Source organism: Pagrus pagrus (genome assembly GCF_965226575.1).
Source record: "Pagrus pagrus genome assembly, chromosome: 17".
Classification (NCBI taxonomy): Eukaryota; Metazoa; Chordata; class Actinopteri; order Spariformes; family Sparidae; genus Pagrus; species Pagrus pagrus.
In genome coordinates this window covers 4,041,690-4,069,639 of record NC_140201.1, presented here as the reverse complement: position 1 = coordinate 4,069,639, position 27,950 = coordinate 4,041,690, and the positions used below count along the sequence as shown (strand labels likewise).

The 27,950-nt window shown below is 41.3% G+C and overlaps 3 protein-coding genes across 3 annotated transcripts; 1 reads left to right on the top strand and 2 right to left on the bottom strand.

The window, feature by feature from the left end:
- The first annotated feature begins 1,507 nt into the window (after positions 1-1,507).
- Positions 1,508-8,355, top strand: LOC311273324 (formyl peptide receptor 2-like). The gene is made up of 3 exons (XM_084380327.1): positions 1,508-1,630; positions 5,814-6,000; positions 6,109-8,355. The coding sequence occupies exons 2-3, from the start codon at positions 5,821-5,823 to the stop codon at positions 6,997-6,999; spliced, it is 1,071 nt and encodes a 356-aa protein (XP_084236453.1). The 5' UTR covers positions 1,508-1,630; positions 5,814-5,820; the 3' UTR covers positions 7,000-8,355.
- An 815-nt stretch (positions 8,356-9,170) lies between these two features.
- LOC311273298 (chitin synthase chs-1-like) lies at positions 9,171-16,484 on the bottom strand (the record flags this gene model as incomplete). Its single annotated transcript, XM_084380278.1, has 17 exons — positions 9,171-9,782; positions 10,222-10,294; positions 10,396-10,610; positions 10,702-10,812; positions 11,712-11,776; positions 11,876-11,910; positions 12,052-12,235; positions 12,484-12,762; positions 12,854-13,033; positions 13,354-13,522; positions 14,070-14,185; positions 14,642-14,842; positions 15,008-15,149; positions 15,237-15,338; positions 15,432-15,606; positions 15,701-15,862; positions 16,432-16,484. The coding sequence occupies 17 exons, from the start codon at positions 16,482-16,484 to the stop codon at positions 9,690-9,692; spliced, it is 2,355 nt and encodes a 784-aa protein (XP_084236404.1). The 3' UTR covers positions 9,171-9,689.
- A 314-nt stretch (positions 16,485-16,798) lies between these two features.
- Positions 16,799-20,459, bottom strand: LOC311273297 (uncharacterized protein; the record flags this gene model as incomplete). Its single annotated transcript, XM_084380277.1, has 5 exons — positions 16,799-16,986; positions 17,226-18,105; positions 18,557-18,745; positions 19,489-19,624; positions 20,434-20,459. 5 exons carry the CDS (start codon positions 20,457-20,459, stop codon positions 16,799-16,801), a joined length of 1,419 nt encoding a protein of 472 aa, XP_084236403.1.
- Between the last annotated feature and the right edge of the window lie 7,491 nt (positions 20,460-27,950).

Here is a 27,950-nt window from a genome sequence, read left to right as displayed (position 1 = left end):
TTCTCCTCATCCTGAGGGTCTAACACTAAGTTAAATCCACAGGAGCACACACAAACACACACACATAAACATCCATGCCATGTCCAATTTAGCAAAGTTTGTGAATACAAAATCTGAAAAATATCATATGTAACTACCTGCATGTGCAATAAACATGTACACAAACACACAAAGAACGTCAGTCTTTTGTTAAATGTGTGTTTAAAGGAAATCAGAACCACAGCGAGTTTTTCTTGAACAACTTCTCGCTTATGTTGTGATGATATTTCTGTCACGACCCATTGCAACACCAGGAGGTCTCGAGCCCTGGTTAGAGTGACCCCATTGGCCGAGGGGACAACGAAAGGAGGAAGTGATTTCACATAACATTTCACGGAGGAAAGGAAAAATGAAGTAAAAGAAAATGTTCATACTGGCTGAGGTTTGACCTACATCTTGCACTGTAGCTCTTATTAGTTATTGTTTTCAACAGGAACATCCAGAGATTTATGTTGTATGATAGAAAAAGCCGAATATTACAGTTTGATAATAAAAAGACTTTCACTATCTATTTGTGTCGTACGTATAGTGACAGAGTTGTATCAGGAGCTCAGTCACTCTTCTGTGGTTTCTTTCTTTTGCTGTCTTTACTTTCTGTTGCTGGAAGCCTGCTGAGCTGAGGACAGCTTGTTTACCACAAAGAGCAACGCGTTAATGTTGTGTGGGAACATGAAACTACCGCAATCAAGTTTAAATCCCTTCAACTTTTCAAAAAAATCTGCAAAGAAATGTTACGAAGGATCAATTTGACAAGCGTTCCCAGAGGAGTAATAGGTGGATTATCTGAAATTACATGTTGCAATAACACGAGGTCGTCGGCCCTCTTCAGAGGAATCTGATTGGCCGAGGTGACGGAGGAGGAAAGTTATGTCTCCGTCTCATTAAAACAAGACGGTCACCCACACTGTGTGTTTATGCATCTGTGTGTCATTGTGTGTGTGTGTGGCCTTGTTTTACAATGTTTGTGGGATCCCGATGCCGCCCACTCACCGTGTGGGGTCCCAAATCTTTGTAGGGACCAAAAAGGCAGGACCCCATGAAGTACATCATTTTAGGGTGAATGCTCGGGTGAAGGTTAGGGTGAGGCTTAAGGAAATTATTTCAAGTCTGTGTGTGTGTGTGTGTGTGTGTGTTTGTGTGTGGGTGGGGGAGGCAGAGTGAGGGTGGCTGTGTGAGAAAAAGAGAAACAGGAAGACAGAGACACATGACAAAAAAAGAGAGAAAGAGGAAGGGTCTGTCTTTGTGTGTGTGTGTGTGTGTGTGTGTGTGTGCGTGTGTGTGTGTGTGTGTTTGTGTGTGTGTGTGTGTGTGTGTGTGCGTGTGTGTGTGTGTGTGTTTGTGTGTGTGTGTGTGTGTGTGGGTGTGTGAGAGAGAGAGACAGAGAGAGACAGAGAGAGACACACACGTCCAGCTTTTGGCAATAAAACCACTTGAAGTAACATTGACAGAGGGGATTTTTAAAACACACACACACACACACACACACACACACACACACACTGCACATGAAGATGCGTCTTCACTTCTGCCTCTGACCATCGAGACTGAAGCAGCTGACCTCAGCGCTGTGATATCAGCTCGACATCTGCAGGTAAGAAAACAGGACTTTTTCTGATCCTTTGTCACAAACTCAGCGACGATATCGCAGATATTTCACACTTCAGACGTCACAGCTACGGTGTCGTTTTGATAACAACGTGATTTTATTTTTGGTTTTAAACTTGAAGGCATCACTTGGGGCCACAGTAAACTCTGATTGGGAGATTTTGAGGCCAGAAGACATTTAGTTGTGGGTTAAATGTCACAACAGCATTGAGATGACTATATTTTCAACATGTAGTTATGAGCTGCTGAACGATGAAGTCCTGGAAATTAGAAACAAATAGCAGGTAAGTGTAACCGAAACGTAAAGAAGTAAAATAAAATCTTCAATCAAATTCAGCACAGTCTTAAAGAGACACTCTGTAGTTTTAATTTACATATATTTTACAATTTTAATGAAGTAATAATACAAACTCAGAAATATTAATTTTTAATAACAGTTTGAAGCTAGAAAGAAGGCAGGGTCCGCCAAATATAAACAAAGTAAAACAGTATGAAACTGTGTTGTCCTTTAAGCTCAGTTTGTTTATTCTGTTTATTCAGTCATGAAAACAAAGAGAGTTTGTTTGTTTAGTTTGTTTTGCCATAAAAAAAAGTTAAATGAGGATCTTTCTCTTCTGGTTAAACTTTCTACATCAAAACTACATAATGCTCCTTGAACTTGGTCACATTTACAGAACCTGGGTTTCTGCAGTTTCAAGCTGCTTGTGCATGTGCAGATTTTCTCTGTTCAAACATTAAAACAGTGTGATTTTTTAAATTAATTTGCTGAAGCTGCGAGCTGCTCAGAGTGAAATCTGTGGCATCGTCTGTTGCTGTGAAAAGTCAAAATGCTTCAGCACAGGAAGTCTTTATTATGCTCGGGTTGAATTTCCTTTCTACCTCTCCATATGTGTTGCGTTGCCAAACAGTGAGAAAGTTTAACTGCTTTCAAATAGTTATTATAATGTTTAATCGCATTAGTTCCTACCACCGTGAAGGAGGTTAGATTAATGCAGCTCAACCAGCGGTTGGAGGTTTGTGGTTGAGTGAGCTGGAGCACATAGTTGAAACCGTTTGTGGTGAGCTGATGTTTGATGTGCAGTTTTTCTTCTGTGGTATTTTGATGCACTTCCTCTCATCATGTCCGACGCAGTGATGTTCACAGAGGCCACAGTTTTGCTCTCTGACTTGTGTCATCTTTAACCAGCTGCTTTATGTTAACAAGAGTCCAGTTTGCAACGATCAAATACCAACAACAACGACGACAGTGAGTCAGAGTCAAGTTCCACTCGTCTGTTCTTTAAAACAGTTGCTAATTTTTCATGGGAACAATCCTCGAAAGTAAGTAACTCTGATATGAGAGCAATTTGACTCACTGAATAGTCACCAGTTATTAGTGGTGACGTATTCATTTTCAAAAACATTAAAACAGCAACAGCAACACCTTTGTTTATAGATGGCTATTTCATACTGAATATCTAAATTTGCTACTTAGCTCTTTTTTAACATGCATTATCATTGTTTCTAAGAATTTCAGTATTTAAATAGCCATCTCAATAAAGGCTTTCTGCCTTGGATTTATTCTCCTTTTGACTTTCTGCCTAAACCTAACTGAACCGTGAGCACAGTGATGTCACAAGATGAAATTAAAAACAGACCCTAAAGACACATTAAAGTTTCAACGTATCAGTGGTTTTGCAGAAACGCACACTGCCAACATTTATTCTGACGATTGGGTTTCATTCGTCATGCAGACACACAAGGTACTTTGTTGCCTCTGTGCGCCTTCCTGCCAGAAAGTCACATGGTTTACATTGGTTAGGTTTGAGAAAAGATCGGTGACATTTGGTTTCACGCGTGACACGAAATCCAGTCAACTAAAAAAATGCCATTTGTATGATCCTCTACTCAACCGCCATCTTCCACCCCTCTTGGTACTTGCTGTGGCAGTGTCATGTTGTCGTGGACAGGTATACATCAGAGTTACTTTACAGCCCAGTGGGTCGCTAAAGGGCATCCGCTGCGTCTGTATGAGGCGGCAACATAATTGTGGGTATCCTAGGGTGAAAACTGTGGCCGCCAAAGTGTTGGGACATTTTTGTTGATCTACCCACAAACTGACCCACAATGAGTCACTTACAGTGTGTGAAATACATAACATTCACAAAAATCAAGATAACACAGACTGTTATGAGTCACGTCTCCTCTGTTGTTTTTCATTGTGGGTGCTCTTTGACATTTCTGTGAGTAGTTTGTCTTTCTTCAGCGGACCGTCAGTTTCAGGGAGGTAAACAGTTTTCTTCTCAAGCTGATCTGACAAAACTGCTGCACGAGCTCAATGCAACAACTTCTCAGTGCACTTAAAAAACAGTGTGTCGGAGTTTAAAAGCTAAATAAGCAACACAATATTGTTGGTATTTGACACCCTGGGAATTTGTGAATGTCGTTCTATAGCACTTTTCCAGTTTACTGAGGGTCAGGGGTTAACACTGTCACATTCACCCATTCACACACTGATTGCAGAGACTGCAATGCAAGGTGTGGACCGGCTCATCAGGACCAATTTAGGATTCAGTATGAAACTTCAATGTGCAGCCAGGGGAGCAGGGGCATAGAACCAGCAACCTTCCGATTAGTGGACGACCCACTTTGAGCCACAGCACTAGATGACATTAGTTGAGCCCGTACTCAATAGTCTGGAATAAGCATTTTGTTTTTGTCCACAAGCATCTGTATTTTATATGTTGAGTGTTGGTATACACACAAGTCTGAAAACTTATAATATTGTAATATTGTTTGGACTAATTTAAACTGACTACGTGAAGCAGAACAATAATGTTGCAAGCTGAAAAACAAAACAATGAGCTGGTGGACACTAAAACATTCGTAAAGCTGATATTTCTCTGTGGCTTCACATTACATGTAATCACTGTTTATATCAAAATACTGATTAGTGCAGCTTTAATCATGTAGTTTACATTAAAATTCCAACTCTTTTTCTTTTTTTTTAATAATGATGGGTATGAATGATGGTCACAACAGTAAATACAATAGAAGTCAACTCAGTGTGAACTTTACTCTCACACACAAAATTGTATTTGTACAGTTGTGCACACACACACACACACACACACACACACACACACAGACACACAAGCTAATATTGTACACACACAGACACCTTGGTACATTCTCAGACATTGAAGCACGCTGACTCAGCTGGGCACATCTGACTCGTCCACACACACACACACGTGTCCATTCACACGGTTCTGTTAATGTCTATTTTCACAGCATCATATGAAGATTGAGGCTTGTGATCAGAAAAGTTTACTCGTTTTTCGAAAGCTTGTGACTCCCTTACAAAGTTTTTCCGTCGGGCAGTGGAGGTTTGTTTTGTAGTTTTTTTCTTGTATGTCGTGCTTCAGTTAGATGCCGTTGTGCTTTTTCTTTTTTAGCACAGAGTAAAACAGGAAGTGACCCCAAAACCAACAATGAGTTTATAAAACAGCTTCTGAAGTAGAGACAATCTTCGGTTGAGCATGAACCATTTAGTCTCATTATCACATTATCTCATTATATTGAAAGAAAACTGAAGGAAATATTCAGTATGATTATGCTCTACCTGTCTCGAACTGCAAGGAGCTTTGACTTGGCCTCCTATGTCAGCTGCTTTCACTGAATTTCAGCTTCATTTCTGAGGGTTACTGTGTCTTTTCCATTCTGACAACGAAAGAAAACTGTATTTAACTTGTGCATTTTGCTCATGCTGGGGATAAAAAATGTTTTCCTTTCCCTTCAAATCTCTCTGTCATGGACACATTAATACCTTGTGTGCACAATTTATTGCTTCAAATCAGTAGCTTACATATTTTAACAAAGGAAAAGGTGAATGAACTTGGAAATCTAAACGTGCTGCTCAGGTTTTATACAGATGTATGGACTTATCTTATCTTATCTTATCTTTGGCATTCCTTTAAATTATTCATGAAAAGAAATTGCTTCTGTTTGTTGATTTGTGCTCTGAAATTATTTGAGGAATAATTAGATTAGAGAGGATTTAAGGGAACAGATTATTTAACAGTGCACTCAAATAATCCACAGTTGTACCTGTTTGAAGGCTCTGCAGTAATAATTAACTGACCTCAGGCAGGTAACGTTTTGATTTTCTTTTATTCTGTGTTCAACAGTCACAAGATGTCTCCCAACGCCTCTCTGTCTCTTAACATCCCCGAGACCTCCAAGAATGACAAGGGGACAATTGTGGACATCGACGCCATCATGGACAACGTGTCCATCGTCCTCTACACGCTGACCGTCGTGCTCGGCATCACAGGGAACTCCATGGTGATCTGGGTGGCCGGATTCAAGCTCAAGGTAGATGTACAGTGTAGAATGAGATGTCAGTGTTTTTATTCTCCATTGAGGACTGAGAAGTCACAAAACGTAACAATATATAATAATATTGCTCTTCTTCATCCTCAGCCGACTGTGACCAACGTGTGGCTGGTGAATCTGGCGATAGCGGACCTGATCTTCTGCTTCACACGGGTCTTTTCGCTCACGAAGAAGCTCTTCTTCGACCACTGGCCCTTCGGCATCTTCCTCTGCAAGTTCAACGGCTTCTTCAAATACGCCAACATGTTCTGCTCTGTGTTCCTGTTGGCGGTGATCAGTTTGGACCGAGCGCTCTGCATCTGGCAGCCCGTCTTCACCAAGCGACGACGCAACCTGTTGGCGGCGAGAGTGGTGGCTGCCTGCGTCTGGGCCACTGCGATCATCTTCAGTTCTCCGTACTTCGTCTTCCGCCAAGTGTACCTGAAGAACAACCTGAGTAAGTGCTCTGTGGACGTGAAGGAGGCGGGGAAGGGTGACAACAGCTCTAAACTTGCTCTCTACACCATCCGCTTCCTGTGTGGCTTCATGTTACCTTTCATGGTCATCCTCATCTGTTACATCCTGGCCGGCATTGGCATCCGACGTACCCGCCTGTCAAAGAAGTCCCGCCCCCTACGTATATTAGCATCTTTAGTCATCGCGTTCTTCCTGTGCTGGGCGCCGTACCACTGCCTTCTGCTGGTGAAGATGGTGGACAGTAAGAACCCAGTGGTGAAGATCTGGCACCCTGTAGCGTCCGGCATCGCCTACTTCAACAGCTGTGTGAACCCACTGTTGTACTTCTGCATGGGGCTGGACGTGAGGGGCCGGTTCAGGCAGAGTCTGGCGGGGGTGTACAGGAGAGCTCTGGCGGAGGACGTGGACGGACAGACGACCCAGTCCAACGAGCGCTCTGTGGATGACAGCATCGATTCGAAACACAGCACCGTGGTGGCGGCAGGGAGGAGTCGGACTTCAGTGGATGTAGCTAAATTCTGAGTTTCCCGAAGACTGTTTGAGCAATTAAGGGCCGTACTGGTGGTTTTATCATGTTTTAAGCGATTAAAGAGAGCCCGAAGGATACTGAAAGACAACACCCACCCCAGCCACAGTCTGTTCACCCTGCTGCCATCTGACAAAAGATAGAGAAGTATCCGCTGCCGTACCACCAGACTACAGAGCAGCTTCATTCCCCAGGTCACACAGGACTCATCAATTCACCATCAAGATTACATTTTCTCAAAATGATGTAGCGAAAAAGGACTCAAACATAGTTTTGTTTTGTTTTGATTAAAAAATGATTATAAATTTAACTTGTAACCTTGTAACCTGAGAGAAAAAGGGCTGTGGTTTGAAGTTTCCTTCTTGGATTTCTGACTTGAATAACACTTTTCACTCTTCCCCTCGTTTTGTTTCTGAGGAAATGCAAAACCACTAGTATTGTCCTTTAAGAGCCGAGGCTATCCGTCTTTCTACTGTAATTATTTCCTTCTCAGACTGTAAAGTAGGTCCATTTGAAAAAACTGCACTTGTCAGTATTAATTTTGAATTGTATTTGTCCAAACTGCCGGTCTCACAGAGACGAGACTGGCTGGACACATGTTCTTAAAATGACCCTGTGGATAAACTGAGTTCAGGTTCACATTTTCCTGTAAAGTTGTTTTTTTGCCGCATGAAAAAGTGGAACTGTGGCGAGTCTGCAGGGACACAGAGGACAGCAGGAGGAAGCGAGACTATTAAAAGGAAAGTCGGTACTGACTTTAGTCATGTCACTGTCTGGTGTTCAGAGGTCGCGCTGAAGGAGAAGAGGAATTGAAACTGTAAAGAAGTGTTTCATGGTAATATGTCACTTGGTTTTCTATGAGCACTTTCAATTTCAAACTGCTGAAAAGATTTCATCAGCTGTGCCCGCAGAGCAGAGGAGTTTTATGGCTTACAGGGACAGTAATATCAAGTCTCGAAGCCGGTCAGTCAACAATGAGCATCAGTCCTTAGCAACCAGCTCATAAAACACTGCTGGACATGCTCGGCAGATTACTTACACATCACTAAGGAAACATAATCTGTGCAATGAGACTGTTTATCTTGAGCTCACTGTCCTTTAGGTTTTATGGTGTTGCTGTGTGGTTACGGTATCACGTTGAATGTCACAGTGTTGTTTCACTGCAGCGACGGCTAATGAGCTCAGTTTAACTCTTTTTGCTGTAAGATTCTGTAACAATAAAACTGTGTAAATACTATAAGATACAGGAGAAACTGTAGCATAAAAATAAAAGCTTTAAAAGTCGTAGCACATCTAGATATAATCTTTATATTATTTGATCGTGCAGCAGGTAATAAATATAAGTGTTGTTTTATGGTTTCAAGACTGATTCATTTTACAGCACCAACACCAAAACACCAGTTGTGTAATAACATAATGACATAACTTCTGCCTTTTAGTTTACTTAAACTAAAACCTGTAAAATGCTGTTGTTATGAGAAGAGTATTTGGTAACATCAATGTTCGAGCTCTGGTTTAACTGAGTTCCTCTTCTGGAAGGATGACATGAGCGACAAATATAAACAGACAGATACAAAAAAAAAATAAAATGGAAAGAGGATGCGATCTTCCTCTTTGTAGAAGAGTTACAAGATACTGTGAAACCACAAGCTCTGGTCGTGTTGCTGCTGACACCAGATAGCTTAAACATCAGACGTGTCTCTAAATCACTCACTGCCTTTTGTATGGAGGAGTACAGCAGTTTTTGTTCCTTTATTGTTTGATCATAAACCACTTAATGGTTAATCTAGATGATTACACAAATGGCTCATAACTCTTCTGGTGCTGCTGCCAGCATGTAATAAATCTCCCGGTAATGTCAAGGACACACCTCTGTGTATGAAGCTGAAGATGACAGTTTATATTCAAAGCAACACGCACACACACTTTAAATCTTCAACTACACTGCACCAAATTCAGCTCTGCACAACACAAACACAACAGAGGAGAGGAAAGAAAGAAAGAAAGAAAGAAAGAAAGAAAAACAGAAAGAAAGAAAGAAAGAAAGAAAGAAAGAAAGAAAGAAAAACAGAAAGAAAGAAACAAAGAAAGAAAAACAGAAAGAAACAAAGAAAGAAAAACCGAAAGAAAGAAAGAAAGAAAAACAGAAAGAAAGAAAGAAAGAAAGAAAGAAAGAAAGACAGAAAGAAATACATTTTGTCCTTCATAATAAAATTTAAAACAACAATAGATCAGAGATGTTCATCACCAAGTGCTTTAATGAAGACAGGGGATACAACATATATTTTAAAATGTAATAAACAGCCTGGAATGATTACAGCTTTTTCATGAATTAGCATTATTTATCACTATAAATACAAAGAGAAGAAGAAACCTGACACTCAGCATATATGGCTTCAAAATATGGCTTCATCATCGTATTGCAGACATGTCTGATGATCTTCGAAATAATCAATCATTTTTCGTCCTCGACCCTCACTTTCCAAAAGTGCAATCAACTCCAGTCCTCACTGGACACACACACACACACACACACACACACACACACACACACACACAGCTCTACAGAGCACACCTTCATCTTGACATGACTAACATAATTTTTAATGATACAGTAAAGTATGTTTGAATTGTAACATAAAGGTATTTTAAAAGTGCTTGAGGGTGTTTTTGTTGTGTCTTTGTTTTACACTAGAGTTCCTTGGTTTTGCGTCCTGTAGAACAGACTCGGGAACATGAAGTCATCGCTGTCATCGTCGTCCTCGTCATCATCTTTGACCTATCAGGAATTAAGATAATGAGTACACAACTACAACAAGAACTGTATTATTAATATCCACTGTACCATTAGAGGGGTGTGGTATGACACTCCAGGCTATAATCAGTGTGGACTTATCTTAAATTTTATGATATGTGTGTTTCTTCAGCTGACACATTAATTGGCCATGATGCCACTCACTGTGGGCGTGCTGCGGCAATAATCGCACGCGCACAACAAAAGAGGGGAATTGACAACTCAAGTTGCAAGTAACACATGTGTCACTCAGGAAACTGAGCAGCATTAAATCACAGCACTGAGGTTCAATCTTGCCAATGCCATGTCTCTGCATACTGGGAAACTCTGGTTGGCTGCACATCCCACCCTTCATATTAAGAATAAATGGTAGTGGTACCTGTGATAGTAACAGTGGTAATAACAGTCGAGGTTGTGTTTGTACCTGTTGCTGTTTTTGTTTGTCCGACTTGGATTCTGTGTCCTGAAATGCCACGAAATGGATCAGAGTGCTCATTCTGCAAAATCAAAGAACAATCAAGTTAGAGAAGAAGAACTGATCTCCCTCCGTGAGAAAGACCACATGAAGAGGTGCCTCCTTTGATTGTTGACTGGTTACCTGTGGTACACCATGGCTATGAACTGGATGAGAACCAGCAAAGCGAAGCTCAGGAGGAACATGAAGCCCAGTGGGTCGATGTAAATGTACTCTCCTGTGAACTGCAGGTTGGTGTCAACCTTCGGCACCTGGATGAAGATGATGGAGTCCAGGAGCTGAAGACAGAACGTCGTTACGAGCCAGAAGGCGTTACAGATGAAGTAGGCGAAAGTGATCTGTGCATGAGGAGAGAAAATAGATTCCTTTTATTATTATTTTGTGTTTTTTCATCATGGGATTTCATAAAGATGTAATATAATTCCCCACCTTGTTTCTCAGACTCTTGAGGTTTTCAGTCATTTCTTTCTGCTTCTCTTTGTCATGAGGCAGAGGCTCCAGGTATTTGACTGTCAGGTCTCTGAAGAACTGCTCCTCGTCCTGCAGGAAAAACAGGAACTCTCATAATAAAAAAATAAATCCGGCTGAATTTAAAGAAGAACTGAAACTAGAGATAGAGACGATAAACTCATCTAGAGAAGCGAAGTCCTGCTCCTTTCAGTTTCCCTCATGGGATCTTATTTCAGAAACACTTTGTATGATAGTGAATGGTTGGTATGGTTTGAATTGTGCCATGAATCACATATTTAAAAGATAATTTTCCAAGTCAATAATCCAAATAAAGCCGCAGTTTGTCATAAAACAAAATAAAAAATGAAATTTGAGACTGAAAACACTTCATTATAACGACTACACTGCCAACAGTTGCGTTAATTCATCGAACGCTCACCAAAACCCGTAACTTAAACATTGTAGAGCTGCTCCAGTTGCCGAAGCGGCGGCCACGTTGGTGTCGTGATGTGTGTTGAGTAAGATGATGCAGTTTAACACAAAACTAGATGATATTTTACATCTTTATGACAAACACAGACTTTTTTTTACTTAAAATTATCTTCAAATTGACAAACTTCATGTTCGAACGGGATCAAAAATGTACTAGATTGACAATGAAAATTTTTGCATACCAAATAAGGAAATCCAGACTTTAAATTTGTGGGGAAAAAATATGCTTTCTTCTGACATTATTATTATGCAATGTGTTTATGCATTGGATTAAAGACATTACATTTGGCCTGACATATCAGCCTGATAATCACAGGGTGCGGTATTTTAATGTGTCTCTCTCTTGGCTTCAATCACAGTCAAACAGATAGAACGAGGGAGGGGCTGTGGCATCCATACACAAACGTCAGCATTGGTAATTAAGAGACAAAGGAAAGTGATGAGACAGATGTGACTCAGAAGACGACTTTTACAAGTTATGAAACAAAAATTCAAACCCGGTTGAGCGTGTCCTCTTGCAGGTGCATGTCATCGGACAAACTCTGCAGTTGTGTCACCCAACCTGGAGAAACGAGAACGACAGGGAAATATTATTCAACGTGGAAGGTTTCGCTTCTGATTTTAAGCCTATTTTTGCTAAATATCTTCACATTAAACTTACACTGGTTCGGGCAGGTGAAAGCAGGAACCTCTGGCCTGAAATAAAACAAATATGTTATGTGAGTTTCTCTTGTCCCTGATAATATGTTATTAACCAACATTATATTTGATTTTAATCTTGAACACAAACACTAAGCAGCAGCAATGAAACCTTCACACATCATCTTCGGATCTTACCTCTGCTCCTCCTCAGGATTCCTCTCGTCATCCACATTAGTGTTTTGCGGTTCAGGTTCAGGTGCTGCTGCCTCCACGCTCGGGTTCTCCTGGTTCACGATGAGCTCTTCCTGAGCGCTGCCTCTCCGACAGAGTTTTCTGCAGCACTTGGCCCGCATGAAGAACCGTGCCAATGTGCTTTTGACTGCAAGAGTAATGATCAGTTTCAAATATTTTGTAGGAGACCAGGGGATGATATCTAGTCTGTCTCATGGTGAAATATAATGTTTTCTTTTACCGGGAAGTCGCATTTTGTGGCAACAAACCCTGTAATAGTATGATAGTGTGTATGTGTTATTTTGTGTTTATGTGTGTGTGGTGGTAGTGAGGAACTGGAGGGGACAGCTGCTGAATCCCACAATCATCTATTCTACTCATTTTTCAAGTATTTACCCTTCTGGGCTTGGGTTTGTGGGGCCGGGGCTGCCGGTGTGGCGGCTCCAGGAGCAGGCGCCGTCTCCCTGGTGCCCCAGGACACGTTGTTCATGTTGACCATGGAGTAGATGGCCAGCAGCAGGTAGGCACTGGGGATGCAGACGATGTAAAGACAGCCGTAGGCCACCAGGCCAACCTCCTGAGGGTGCAGGAGTGCAGTGGTGATGTAAAAGCAGGCGAGGGAAATGATGAAGATGCCGCTGGGAGTCATGATGGTTCCTTCCTTCAACATGCTGACTGTTGGATGGGAAAAAGAAAACAGATGGAAAATGAGAAGCAGTAAATCGTTTGGTATTAACAGGCTTTGTCGTGTTTGTGTCCAACATACCTATTAAGGTGATAGCTGAAATCATCATGTGGAAGGCGTACAGGACGCTCATGACCGCTGCAATGAGAATCTGAGTGTCTGACTTGATCTTGAAGCTGATTCCGAGGAAAATCGCAGGAGGGATCACAGCCAGGACCAGAGCGCCGTTGGGGTGAATGTCGAGCAACACGGTCAAACTACCTGGTTGGTGGACAGGAAGCAAACAAACACAGGAAGCTCAGCGTAAGTCAACTCTTCCTACTCACTCTCTACCAACTATAAGGGATTTACTCTTTGAATTAAACCAATGTGATTTATAAAATAATAGAATAAAATGAATGAAAAATAAATATTTCTAAGTATTGTATTATTACCTTATTAATATTGTAATACTGTAAATATTACATTTCTTCTCCAAAACTACATAATGCCCCTTTAAGAATAAAACAGTCCAAACTTTAACTTATTTCCATGTTTGTCCGGCTAAGATGGCAGAAGAATAGCTCTTAAACAAGCCTGACCTGCGATCATAAGGACAACGGTGGAAGGCGCCAGCACGGACGAGGCCAAGCTGAACAACTGGTACAACATGTAGGGTCTGGACATGGACGGGTTCCTCTTGGAAACCAGAGTACTAGAGCCCAGCAGGTCCACGATGTTGGCCATGGTGGACGGTCCCCATCGGCGACGCTGAAGATGGAAAGTAAACTTTATCGTAACTTAAACGTTAAAACATTAAACATGAGAGCCACACGGTCCAACCAACCATTAACATCATTTCTGTCTCCTAAATCACTCCTTTTAAAAATGTATTTTATCTGTATGTTTATATTTGCTATGGATAGGACAAGCAGAAATATATTTCACTTACTTTTACTGTAATTTTCACATAAATTGATAGCAAACACCCGACACGCTCTGCTGTGTGCCTGGTTGCAGCAGTGTTTAGTTGGAAGCAAAGCCACACAGTGTTTCTTTCTTTGTCACGGTGACACTTACATATTGCGACATACTGTACATGGTAATTATCCTTTAAATCATCATGACTGTGTACAACAGAATGATGTTCCTTTCAGAAACCAGAAAGGCAAGGCGCCATTTTGGATCTGGTTCAAAGAATTTTTCAAGAACAATTCTATTTAACTTGTCAAACATTAGCAGACAACATGGGCAGAGTTATTACACCCACTCAGGTGCCAACGATTTGTGTAATACAAAAGTGGTTTTGGCTGATCACCTGGTTGTAAAACTCTTTGAACTCCTCCGGGGCGTTGGTGTAGGCATCCGAGGCCGCGTTGTACTCAACTCTCCATCCCTGCTTCAGCAGCAGAGTGCACAGCCAGCGGTCCTCACCTGCAGAGACGACCACAGAGATTTTCAAAGGTCAAGACACAGAAATTAAAAATGAGTCGTAGCTGGAGTATTAGTCAGTTGGTATTCATCTGATTTGTCGTGCGTACAATTGAAGCATACAAAACAAGCAATGGCTGAGCGGCGCCAACATATCCAGGTCTAAACAAAACATCACTGGTATGCACAAGGAGCGATTCTTATTGGGCTGAAAAGGCGCCATCTTTGGTATCCAGATCCTATAATACAGTTGTGGTAGATCACAGTGTTGGCATCTTAAAGGTGCAATATGTAAGAACTGGCTCCCTGTCTAAGGTCCCTCCAAACAAAAATAGAGGGCAGCACATGACCAGAGTAACCGCTAAGTGCTGCTTGCTGTAGCTACCGTTAGCTCTGTTACAGCTAGCGGCCTGGACTGGGAGCTTGGACCGGTATTAAAAGACAGGACGGGCCGGTTACCTTGGTCGTACTGGATGTGGTGTCGAGCCGTCGACGCCTTGATGGTGTATTTTTTCATCACGTTGTCGTCCATCAGCGCCGCTGCTCTGAACAGACTGAAGCAGCCCGGGCTGCACAGCACGCTGCCGAACACGTGCTCCGCCGACTTGTGAAGCCAGTGGCCCACCGCGTATTCAAACTTCTGGTACCACACCATCGGACCTGCCAGGGAAACTCACACTGTTACTGCATCAACCTCATACTGTGTACATGATTTGCAAAATGTGGATTGTCTTGAGCAACCGCCTACAGAGTTTAAGTAAATGTGGACGGAGGATGAAAGCAACTCATTTCAGTGTACAATTAACAGTTCTCTGTTTCACTGACCTGATCCAGTTGGGTGAATCCTGCCACACACTGCCCCGACCTGTGGATACAGTCTCAGGCGATCGATGAGCAGCATCACAGCAGCCGGCTGGAAGTCTGTGTCTCCATCTAAAGCCAGCAGGTAGGTGTTCTGCTTCTCTTTCTGGAGGAACAGAAACAGTTTGCTCTGGTTCGTCATACAGAAATATTCAGTCTGTGTTTTCATGCACATGTTTTTCTCTCCTCTCACCTCAAACTCTCTTTTCACCTCAGCCTCGTCCTCTCCTTCCCCCCACTTGCCAAAGTACTTGGTCGCAAGCTTCCAGCCCAGGAGATAGTACAAGTACATGACCTGGGAGACATAACATGTCTTTTAGCAACACCGTCTCCAAACATTTACATGAATATACTGACACATGCTGAAGCACTGATTCATTTTTCCCACCTGAGACCATCTCTTTTTGTGGCGGATGAGTGTCTTGTCCTTGAAGTGAACCACCAGACTGTTTCCGTGAGGCATGGTGACCACCAGACGCCCTCCGTACGGCGTCCTCAAGACCGTCTGATCTGGGACCTGCTGCTGCTTTTTGAAGAGGTCTTTATCGAGGTTTAGGAAGGAACTGATGACAGAGGAGGAAAGACACTTTAATCTCTGAGACATCACTCGGTCTTTGCTTTATTTTATAAATTAACGTTGAGTTTCACAGATTTTACCTGTAAACTTCTCGGATAATCTCAACCAGCATCTCTGCATACTCGTTGACGTGGCGTCCTCTGCTCCCGGGGACATCTCTGAAGGCGTCGTCGAAGTAGATGTGACCTTCCAAAGACACATCACTCGTTTCTCCGTCCCTCCTTGGCCTGAACTGGTCCAATCTGAGGAGTTACAAGAAACACTTAAAGCTTGTTGATGTTGACAAAGTGTGAAGTTGAAGGTTGTTACACTGCAGTGGAGATCTTTTATTTGCTAAAATACCTCAATTTTACAGGATTCTGAAGCTATGAAAGAGAGTTCAAGATGGTTGTGTTAGGCTCACTGGACAGCCTTGCTCTTAAACATATTGTGTATCAAGATATCAAGATTCAAACTCCCAAGACAGCCAACACCCAGTGCTGCTGAAAACCACAAAACAAAAATTATACTTCTGCTTTACAGACGCCTGTCCTCGTCAGAAAAACAACCAAACAGATTGAAAATGAACGCAGGATATTACAACCAATATTTACCTCTAGTGACTGAAGTATTTATTACAACTGAAAAGGATGAAGTGAGGACAAGAGTGAAAAAAGAGTGAAATGTCTGTAGAGAGGAGGTGACGTCACACAAGTTACTTAGGTAACTGGGTATGTTTGTAATAGAAATTACAGAAGAAAGGTTGTGATTTTAACCTAAACCGGCTATTCATGCTTTAATTTAACAGGCATATTCATGCTTGACTCCTTACCGAAATATTGAAATCATTATCTTCGTCATCTCGTCGTAAGTTTCATGCCACATGGTCGCACAGAAGAACATTTTCACCGGGTCTTGTGGTCTCAATCTGGAAACGACAAATTAGCATTTTCAGAAAATTGTTTTGTTACATGAAAAAACTCACAATAATCCCACAAACACACGGGCAACCCGAGGCCGTGAACCTGACCTGCACTACAGAAAGCTAATCTTAGAGATCCAATGTGTTGGATTTAGTGGCATCCGGCTGTGAGCTTGCAGACTGCAACCAACTTAACTCCCCTCATCTCGCCCTCCCTTCGCAAACAAAACCAGAACCAGAAACAAACTATCAACGCAAACACAAATGACATCGACACTTACGTCTTTCGCTTTACAGTCGTCTGGATGTCAAAGCGAGTGTTCAGAAGCAGCGACTGCTCCATAAACCCTCCCTCGTACAGCCTCCTGGTGAACACGTCTTTAGTCCTCTGGATGCGATGCAGACTGAGCTGCCACAGGTGGATTGTGGCCAAGACAAGCCCGAGCCACCATGACACAGCTAAACCTGAAGAAAGATAAGTGACAGGATTAAAGGAAATTTCCACCTTTAAATCGACTCTCCGTGTTTAACTTTAGTTTCCTAATTTATCTTTTACAGTCATTTTTACCATCTAGTTCAGATGATTAGGAGAATGCTGCGGCGCAGTAATACAGATCAATAAAGTTGATTTATGCTTTCTCATGTAATAAACATATGAGTAAAGTCTTAATGTTTGGTGTCAGACTGTAGCTCCAGTTTATTACCTGTCAGTAGGCCAATCTCAGTTATCTTGGACATGTCCAGGAAGCACAGAGTGTGTGTCACATCCAGAACCAGATGTGGGAACACACTGCCGTTCATGCTGAGGTTTCTTCCATCCACAACTACATCGCAGTAGCCTGTGAAGCTGATGCTTTCGGTGCCGCTCAGACTCGTTCTGTAGTCCTGATAGTAAACGATAACGGGGACGACGAGCAGAACCATGACGGCCAGAGAGGCCAGGTACAAAGGCAGGATGAAGCATCGTCTCAGTGCGTGCATCTTACAGGCTGCCAATGCAAACCAGTGGCAGAGAGCAGAGGAGATGAGCTGGACCCCGATGATGATGGCAATAATTCTTGTCTCGCGGCTCGGGATGGATTTCACTATGTCCCAGTCCATTTGGCTAAGAGGGACGTAGGCTCCGAGGACACAGGCGGTCACGGCGATCCTGAGCAGGCTGGAGAGGATGTTCAGGATGTTCTGGCACTTTGTCATGTCTCTGCACAGGTTCTTGAGGAAGACGGAGCTGCTGTTCTTGCCGATCAGTCTGAAGTAGCTCTCCCACCAGTTGAAGGACACCAAGAAGGACCCACCAACAGCCAGACCCACCCAAATGGCCATCTTGGTATCAAAAGGATCTTTCATAATGTATAAGACGAGGAACAGGACGTAACCCAGCACAAGGAGGATGAAGGCGGCGATGGATGGCAGCAGGAAGCGGTTCCTTTCTTTGGCAGTGCACTGAGCGACCACCTGGAGGAGCGCAGAGAGGACGGCTACGCTGTTAAGTATCGTCACGTTGGTCACAATGTCCAAGTGCGGCATTGCAACGATGGTGAGAATCGCCGCACCCAGAGACACCAGGAACTCAAAGAACAGAACCTGGAGGAGGAGCAGGAGCAGAACATTGATAATTCACTGACAGCTGATGAAAGATTTCCTCTTTAAGCATTAGCCCAGCTTTACATTCAATGGGTTATACACTTCAACAAAAAGGAAAACTACAATACAAGAAACAAACACTGAATTTGAGGAGGAAATGACTCAATACAGAGCAAGTGAAATGATCCATCCATGCAGCAAAAACACTTCACAAGAAGATGGATCATTCTCGTGGCAGCCAGTCGAGGCTGTGGCTAATTTTTAATCTATCAAAGGTGTGTGGTGCATCAGAGGAGGCAATGAGGACCAAAACATTTCATGTGATGAGCTGTTTGAATTGTCTACATGTGAAAACAGAGCAGTGGCTCACTGAGCTAGAAAAGAGTCACCTCTAGCACAACTTCAAGGCTTTAATTAAAGAGGAGCGACAATTTCAGAAGTGTTGTCTCACCACAGCTGCAGTGGTTTTGGCCGGCAGCTTTGAGGATCTGTAACATGCCTTCCAGATGCTCTTTTGTAAGAGAAGCACACTGGAGGCGATGAGAGAGCAGCCGATACACAGCAGAGCGACGGGTTTCTGCTCAGCCGGGAGCGTCTGTGTGCCTTCATTGGACAAGGTGATGAGGAGGAGGAAGGACGTCTGGAGCAGAGGTGACGGTGATGCAGAAAGATAAGTAAGAAATGGAGTCACAGAGTGTCAGTGCAGATCTCTTTGAAACTCAGTATCCCTTAAATAACTTACTTTATTTAAAATAAGAAGTTAACTTTCAACACTACTTTTCACCTGTGAAATCAATCATCATTTATGAGACAGCAAACACATCTAAAAACATGCATCTTTCTACCAGATATTTCTTCTTCTTCTTCTTCTTCTTCTTCTTCTTCTTCTTCTTCTTCTTCTTCTTCTTCTTCTCTGTCTCCTTCTTCTTCTTCTTCTTCCTCTTCTGCTCCTCCTTCTTCTTCTTCTTCTTCTTTTTCAGCTTCTTCTTCTTCTCCTCCTTCTTCTCTGTCTCCTTCTTCTTCTTCTTCTTCTTCTTCTGCTCCTCCTTCTTCTTCTTCTTCTTCTTCTGTTTCAGCTTCTTCTTCTTCTTGTCCTCCTTCTTCTCCTTCTTCTTCTCCTTCTTCTCCTTCCTCTTCTTCTTCAGGCCGAGCATCTGTAGTGGACTTAGGTTGAGTCTGGCACTGCCAAGATGGCGACGGCCAGCACTACCAACCTGGAGCTTCATTTCGACCCTGCAGAAACCTTCAGGTGACGTCAGGGTGGCTTTGCCCACTATTTCATACAATGTTATTAACCTACATTAAATCTAAATTACAATCCCTATGGGAGCAGTTGTGTTTTGTAATTGAAAATGTTGTTTGGTGCACGATGTGTACACTAACCTTGCTGCAGAGAGCCAATCCAAACACAATCACAGCAACGACACACAAAGTGATGAACTTTAGAAGTTTGATCATTTTCCACGGCGTCTGCTCATCCTCAATGACGGGGACCTCTCGGCAGGTGTCCCACGTCCTCCTGGTTTAAAGACACCACAATGTCAAACTCTCAAGTGACTGCAGCGAGGTTATTATATCAGTAGAAAGCAATGAGGCAGGCATGAAGTGTAGGTAAGAAGGCAGGAGGGAGGTGGAGAGAACCGGCTGCGTGTTGTTAAAGTAGGTTACACAGAGAGAAATCTGCACAGGTCTGTGAGGACAGATTTAAGGGTTCATTGTACACATTTATTTAAACATTTCCGCCTTTATCTATCTCACGTAATGTTCATATAAATATATATGATATATATCGGGTTGCACAATACAAAACACATGTAATTGCAATTATTTCAACAGATACGAATTGCCTTACGATTGATTATTAGTGGGAATGATCCTTTTTGCAGCCTCAAACATAACTTAACACCTCTCTGACACAAAACACTGAACTTTACGAGCATTAAACCTGTCGGACTTGCTGGACTGGATCACATAGAAAGTTACAGCTGTTTGCTTTGTGGATCTTTGAAAAAACAGAAATTCTTCTGCTAAATGAGAAAGTCTCCTTTTATTGATCCCTGTGTATTGAAGGAAACAAATATGAATAGTTGAAATGAAAATATATTCTTTTTAAAAAAAGCTTGACCTCATCCACTCACTGAACAACAACACATATCTTCTCATGTTTGTCCCGAAGTAAAAAGGAGGTAAAACTGCTCAATGGTTTAACGTGTTTTACGTCACAAACATCACTAAAAATCATGCTTCACTTATTTTTTCATATTAGCAGAGACTGCTGTATAAACTAATAGAGATGAATCAGTTTTCAATTGAAAAAGGTTCACTCACTTGGGAAAGCTCCGGTCTTCATCCATGTTTCTGATTGATGTGAACGCTCTGCTCGATCGTTACATACTGAGCACGATAGAGTCCAAAAGCAATCATCATGACAGGTGATTCATAGCTACACTTAACCTGTCATTCAAAAGCAACACCCTGAGTGTGTGTGTGTGTGTGTGTGTGTTTGTGTGCTCCTGCAGGTGAACTCGTGGGAGCTGATGTGAGACCAGAACACACTGCACACACTTTTCATTGTTTTCATTCAAAATAAAACATTTTAATGTCATTATAACCCGGTCGCCAGAATAAATGTTAGCTGACGACGTTTCTGCAAAACCACAGATTAGTTCAAGCCGTTCGTTTCTTCACGTTTAACCGCAACCGACTTTTGGCTCAAGCCTCGCCCGTCACGAGTACGGATACGGATTTCATTGGTTGGTTGAACAGACAAAGAACGGACCCTTTACACTCCACCTACACACTCTGTCCCTGTTTGTATGGAGGGAACGCCACATTAGGTGTCATTTCAAACCAGTGCGCTTTAAAGTAATCATTGGGGTCTTCTGATGTGGGGTTGTATAAAGTACTGACTACCTAGTTATTGTACTACCAGCAGCAACATTTATTTTAGCCACCTAAAATAAGTCCCACATATATATATATACTGTATATATATATATATATATATATATATATATATATACATTCAAGTGTACACTATGTTTTTAGCTTCTTTGTCATTTGGCACTACATTCCACCTGTGTGTAGGAATAAGATGAAGGTACTGTCAAAGGAAAAGGCTGTTTGAAGGCAACATAAAGTGGCAAAAATGTTAAAAATGTAGCGTACCTTTTGTCTATGAGGTTTTGTTACCTTTTCATGTGTAACTAGTGAAGATCAGAGTATTTTGAGGGTAATTTATTGACATAAAGAGACAAAACACAGCAAACAAAGTAAACGATAGATTTGATTTCTGATTTGGCTCACCTGACCAGAGTTTGTCTTTGCAAATGACAACTAAAACATTTTGATTTATATTGATGTTGTGTGTGTTAACCTGCTGTTACTCACTGGTGCATTTTGCTGCACAGTCAACAAAGATGCTACACGCTGCTTCTAGTGATACAGTGACCTATGTATCATTCATCATAAGTGTGGGCATTATGAGGATATGACACGGTTTTTCTGGCCTCCTCGCGTACTTCTTGGTTGTGCGGCCCAATGAATATGCGAGTTCCCACTTGGGCAGTAGCCTTTACATTGTGATGACGTCACAGATTATTATAAATATAAAACCTCCACCGGGCAAGATTGGAAGAAAGGCTGAGCGGCACCTTCTGGGTCAGGTGTAGATAAGTAGGTCAGCAACAGCAGGGACAACTTTGGGACAACAAGCTTATGTACGCTATCTAGTGGTATCTCCATGTAACACGCGTTGTATATATGATTATGTGAACAACTATGTTCACAATGCAGCCATTTCTTTACACTTGCTTAAACCATCCATCATCTATAATTGCTTAACCTTTGGAGGATGCCAAGCAACCTATATGTCTTGTGTGGGATATGTGAGAAACCCAGAGCACCCTCAGGATATCCTGTTAGTCATATGAGATAATTAGCTTAACCTACATGCATGAATTTATGAGTTACATGTGACCTGAAAATCTCGATCACATGAGGCGATGCTCATTCTAACTTCATGATTCATTAGTTTTATTATAAAGATCAGCTTCACATGAGATTAGAAATGCGCATCTGCTACCAGAATTGACATGTCAATTGACGTGTCCTCGTCCACTGAACGTTAGACGGACAGAAAACACCATCTGGTTACAATGTTTGCTTTTCATGGTAAAATTAGCTTTCTGCCGTAAATCCATTTTTGCCTCATTGTTGCAGCTGAAAGACATACGGGGAAACAACATGAATGTGACAGGACAGTGAACGAGTTGCAAGCTGTAAATAGCTGTTTTAATTTCTCTCTACAAGAACTGTTAAAAACACAAGTTTATTAAAAAAGTATTTCAGTATTTGTGTCCATGTGAAGGCTCGTGTGAAGCACTAAACGTCCCCTGTGTCCTGCTGCTTTTTGTTTCCTGTTTGCTCTGATAATTAAATGTATTCCTAGATTTTCAAACTGTAGATTCACGTTGTTGTTAATTAGCCAGACAGTGTTGATGGAAATTCTTATTTAGAAGTGAACAAATAATGTGTGATTCACACAAGGTTGTCTTTGTGTCGCTTAACAAAGAGGTAAAGGCAAAGAGCAAACAGATTTAACCAATTTCAGCTGAAAGGCCTCGTCCACCAACCAAACCCTGGCAGAGACCGACCAAGAGTCACAGACAAAGTTGCGGTTTACAGCACATTTATAGCAGGCTCAGAGATCCCATGAGAAAGAGAGATTTTCCCAAAACAATATCCAGCTGGACACACGGCCTTGGATGTACCCACAACACCGGACATGCACCCGGGGAGCACAGAGTGCTACTGTGCACAAGCACTTTCACATAAAGCAGCGAGGTCACTGTGCAAAAGTAAGTCAAACAGTTCATAGTTAGGCTAGGTCATAATTCACAGTGCTAACAGGTGTAATAAACCAAAAGGTTATTGGTCAACACGTTAAATGAAACAGTGCAAGGTAACAACAATATGTCTGGATACATGCAAATGATACAGTTTGCTGCTACAGTAGTAACAATGCATTTTTTATCATTTATTATATGACATTATTTTTTATTAACAGGCAAGAGAGACTCAGGTGTTGTGTTTACAAATAGCAAAAATCAATAACAAAAGCATTGAAGAATAATTCTGGGCCCATAAAAGAGTCCAACATAACAGAACTCAACTTAACAGAGAACTGACTGTCACGAGAGACACGGGGGGGATGAACTACTAAAGCAAACTCAACACATGTCAGTATCTAACATTAACTGAGGGAAAATAATTAAAGAGCATTATATAAAATTAAAGTTGCCGCCACTGTGTTTGCTTCAACGTGGGGCTGTGGGTGCCGGGTCAAATCAAACAGGGTCACATCAGAACTGTGAGGCCTTGAGATGACAGTGCTAATCCCGAAGCACTCCTCTAAGGTGCAGCGGTTCTTTTGTGTCAGCGGCAGATGTAAATGCCACATACCGAGTTTAATGCAGTTATTAACTGAGGATAATTAACAAGATGTTTAACGTCATTATTGTTCGCACATGGGTTGAAGGACGACACAGGTCGTTCCATAAACGTTACATGAGTTACAGGTGATAATTTCGGTGACCTAGTTAGATTAAGAACGCAAACAAAAGAATGTTTTTTATAAAAGCAACAAAAGAAGTACGTGTGTGTTTTTATTTATTCAATCAGTAGTTTTCCTTTCAAACGTTTACTATAACATTAGAATGAGAAATAGGCCATGTTACAGTGGTTTCATCTAAGAATAGAAAAGTAAAAGCACCAAGAGATTATAAGAGAAACATAAATACAGAATTAACAATTCATTCACTAATTTTCTCTGTAACTAACTAACTAACTAAGTTATTTGTTTAAATGTTTTAAACGTGAACTACATGTCCATGGACGTACAGTGAAATCCAGACTCCTCAGTCGCTGATTTAAAAATACTTAAATGGCCACAAATTAAAAAAAAACAAAAAACAAAAAACTGTTATAATATTATAAACAATTTTTATATCACACCTTTAAAAACAGAGTTTACAAAGTGCTTTGACAAACAAGCAAAAGCAGGAAAAACACAAGGAAGTCTAGTCTATGGTGAGTTAAAACAAGAAGGCAGAACGGCAAATGTAAAAACACAAAAAGGTAATATGAGTCGTTGCAAGTAAAAGGAATAAAAGCGATAAATCAGGCAAGATCACAGAAAAAGAAAGAGAGGAAAAGTAATGCAAAAAAACAGAAAGTAAAAGAATAAAATCAATTAAGGATGATAAGAAGACGACATCACATCAGAGGAATTAGGGACAGATAAACAGACGGAGAGTGGTAAAAGGAATAAAAAGAAAGATGAAAAAAAACTGTTTTAAAGGGTGAGTTCACATAAAAGCAAGTCTATAAAAGGCATTATTTAATTGGCATAAAGAGACAAAACACAGCAAACAAAGTTAAAGATAGATCGTTATTGTGCATTTTGCTACGCTGTCAACAAAGATCATACACACTGCTTCTAGTGATACAGTGACCTACATGTGTCATTCATCATTAAAAAAATGCAATCAAAGAGAAAATAGGAACAGACCCGAATATGTTCTTCCTTCCCTTTTAATTATCATGCAAACAGGTGTTGGATGTTCTGTACTGAAGGCTGTGATTGACACTGTGTTCAGGCGACACCTGTGGAGGATTTTTATTAACCTACATTTCTTTGGAAGGTGTGATGAATCTGCACTAAGCTCTTGTCAAACCGTACAGACATGGTTAGGACTCTTTTGAAAAGGTGGCAGTTGATCTATAGGAGTTTGAAAACACCAAAGCATTTATTTTTTCTTCTCATCTGAATTTTTTAATGCAAAAATAAGCCTGCAGATGACCTGTAACTGGCCCTATACATCACATAGTCTTACACGGTCCAAGTTCAAATTCAATAACAAAATCATTGAAAATGAACACTATTTCTAAGGAAATATCCAGTTTGTGACTTCAAAATACCCCTGCCTGAGAGTGACAGGAGCCTTAAACTCACTAAAGCTCTTTATTTCCTTTTTGACACTAACTTTGTGCATGGAAAATAGTCAAAAACAAGATGCAGAGTGACGACTGAAGATGTTTTCATGTTATAGCCGACCAGTCTGGTGTGTACAAACCCAAAAGAGTGTGTGTGCTTCTGAAAGAGGTGGCATACTCTGGATAACACGTGTAACTGCTCACAGCTTGAGGATGAGTTCAACGAGACAGAACAACATACCAGACATCCTGCTGGAGGCTGTGGAGGACGATGACAGATCGTAAAAACAAAAGGTGAACTTTGATGAGCTGAACAACATCCAAAAGTTAAAAAAAGTAGTACAACAATCATGTGTAAATATTGTATTTGTAGTGTATAAATACTGGATATGTTAATAATATATAGTATAAAAATAACATGGCAGGCGACGTAAACTGGCAACAAAAGGCAGACAAAGGAAAATATTAAGAACGAACCCGAAAACCACGGGGAACAAATGAGGAACACAGAGCACACTCAAGGACCAGGCAGCAGGTACAGGAGACGTCATTACATCACTGAATCTTGCTTTGGGGGCAAACTGTGGTGTCGGTTGTATTGAAGTCAATGGGAGAAACACAATAAAACTCAACATATCTACGTCGTATGAGTTCTGATGAAGAAATGCCTCCAGAAAATTAAAGAACTTCACCACTGATTTGTTTCCCCAAAATAATAGACAGGGCCGATCCTATCGTGACCAAACGGGGGAACTCCAACTGATTTCTGCTAATGAGACTGCAATTACACTGTGAACCGTTCCTGCACAGATTCCCAGAAGGAACAATCTGAAAAAAAGTTGGACAGAGAGACTGAAGTCAGAGATAAAAGATAAAACAACTGTTGCAAGTCGTTTCCGTGCTTATAACACTACCATACCTCACCAAGGCCCAACAGCCCCCTTCAATTCAATCAAGCCTGATACAATATCAAATTAAACATAGTTTGATCAGGATTTATTTGAGATCTGCATCAAACTGTACTCACTCAAGAAACAGCTACCTAAAAATGCTTTAGTTAACATTCCTGGATCCGTCCCTTTGTCCGGATCAGTTTATGGGGTCTACTCCAAACTGAGATCCATCCTCCGCCCACATTTCATAGAAATCTGTTCAGTGTAATCCTGCTGACAAACGAACAAACTGACACGGTGAAATAAACTGTTGAGATACGGAAACCCAAACTGCTTTTTTTTTTTTGCTGTTTTTGCTGGATTTAATCACTTCTATGGTTAAAAACATAAAGCATATGAGTCTCTTTTAATAAAACTCACATGCTCTGTGATGCCCTCTTTAAAGGAACGTGACATCTTACCTTAGTCATTTTTATACATGGGCTTTTTTTTTTAACATACTGTAACTTGAAATGTATTTTAAATCCCCCAACTGAAGGTTAACCAGACCAACAGAAAACTTCCCAGCTGTGCTACAAACTGCTCAGTTTGGCCACATACACCCAGCATGTAAACATTGACTGGGTTTCTTATTTCCGTGCTTGTCACATAATCTGACTTTTGATCACAAATACCAAACATGTTTCCAAACGTTTCTGGAAGTTGTTTTTTCGAAACCAAGTCCTTAAGGTGAAAGGTTTCACTTTGTTGCATATTAGTCCATCTGCTTATAAAATGAACACTAGTTATGCAAATCTGCAAGGAAAAGGATGCCCGGTGCAAGCACACAGGGGAAATTCCCACAAGGAAAAAATCAGATGGTCCATCCTACCAAGTACCACACCATACCATTTAATCTGACCTTTTATCACAAATACTGAACATCTTCTCAGCTATTTCTGGAAGTGAGGCTTGTTTTACATAACCAAGTCCAAGAAGTCACAGGTTTTACATCACTGAATAAAACACCTGATTGTCAAACAAAGATCAAGTAAGATCAAGCTGTGGTGTTTTGGAGTCTGTAGTGGAGCTTTTTGATGGATTAAACCTACAAAGTAAACCTTAAAAGTGGATTTATCTTCACTCCTATTTATCAACCTGACTGCAGCAGTGATCCGCAGAGCTGACCTCCGTTTTCTAATGTTTATGTTCTGTGATGTTGATTGTTGACTGGAGCTGGAGGGGAAATGTACTTCACTTCATGAATGTAACATTACAGAGAGGAGAGGGGGGTTGAGAGTTGTCCTGAATTTAACCACACAGACAAACACAACTTGTACATGTGCCGTTGCTCGCTAACATTAGCTTACAGCTAGTGTACATTAAAGTAAACCGGCTGTGGCAGATCAACGCTGCATGAATAACACAGATAAACACAAATGTTCCTGCTGTCACATACACCACTGCTTATGAAAATCTATTATAGACTATTAAACTTAAGGTAGAATCAGTAGGATTTGTCCCAGCTGTTCCTGAACAAAGATATCATTTTTTGGGTTGGTAAAGCGTCCCGAGCAGCAACAAAGTGAAAAAGTAGGAAAATCCAAGCAGGGGGCTTCTCCCCATTCCAGTCTCTCTGTTTCCATCTTTTATGTTGTTTCATCTCGTGCATGATAGGCACTTGTGATGTTGGGAAGGCGGCGTGCAATGACTAATAATAGTTACAATCGATATAATCGATAATTCCTCTCAAATGCATAAAATATTAAGCCTGTTTTGAAAATGCAAGGAGGAGAAAGTTCAGATATTTGTGTTCAAATGTAGGGAGGAGGAAAAGTCAAAAGTTGGCAGAAAAATAAAAACTCAAGTAAAGTACAGATACCTGAAAAATCTGTACGGTGACGAGGTATTTGTACTCTACTTCCCACATCTGATCTACAGTAACAGCCATATTACTTTTTTTAAAAATGGTTTAAA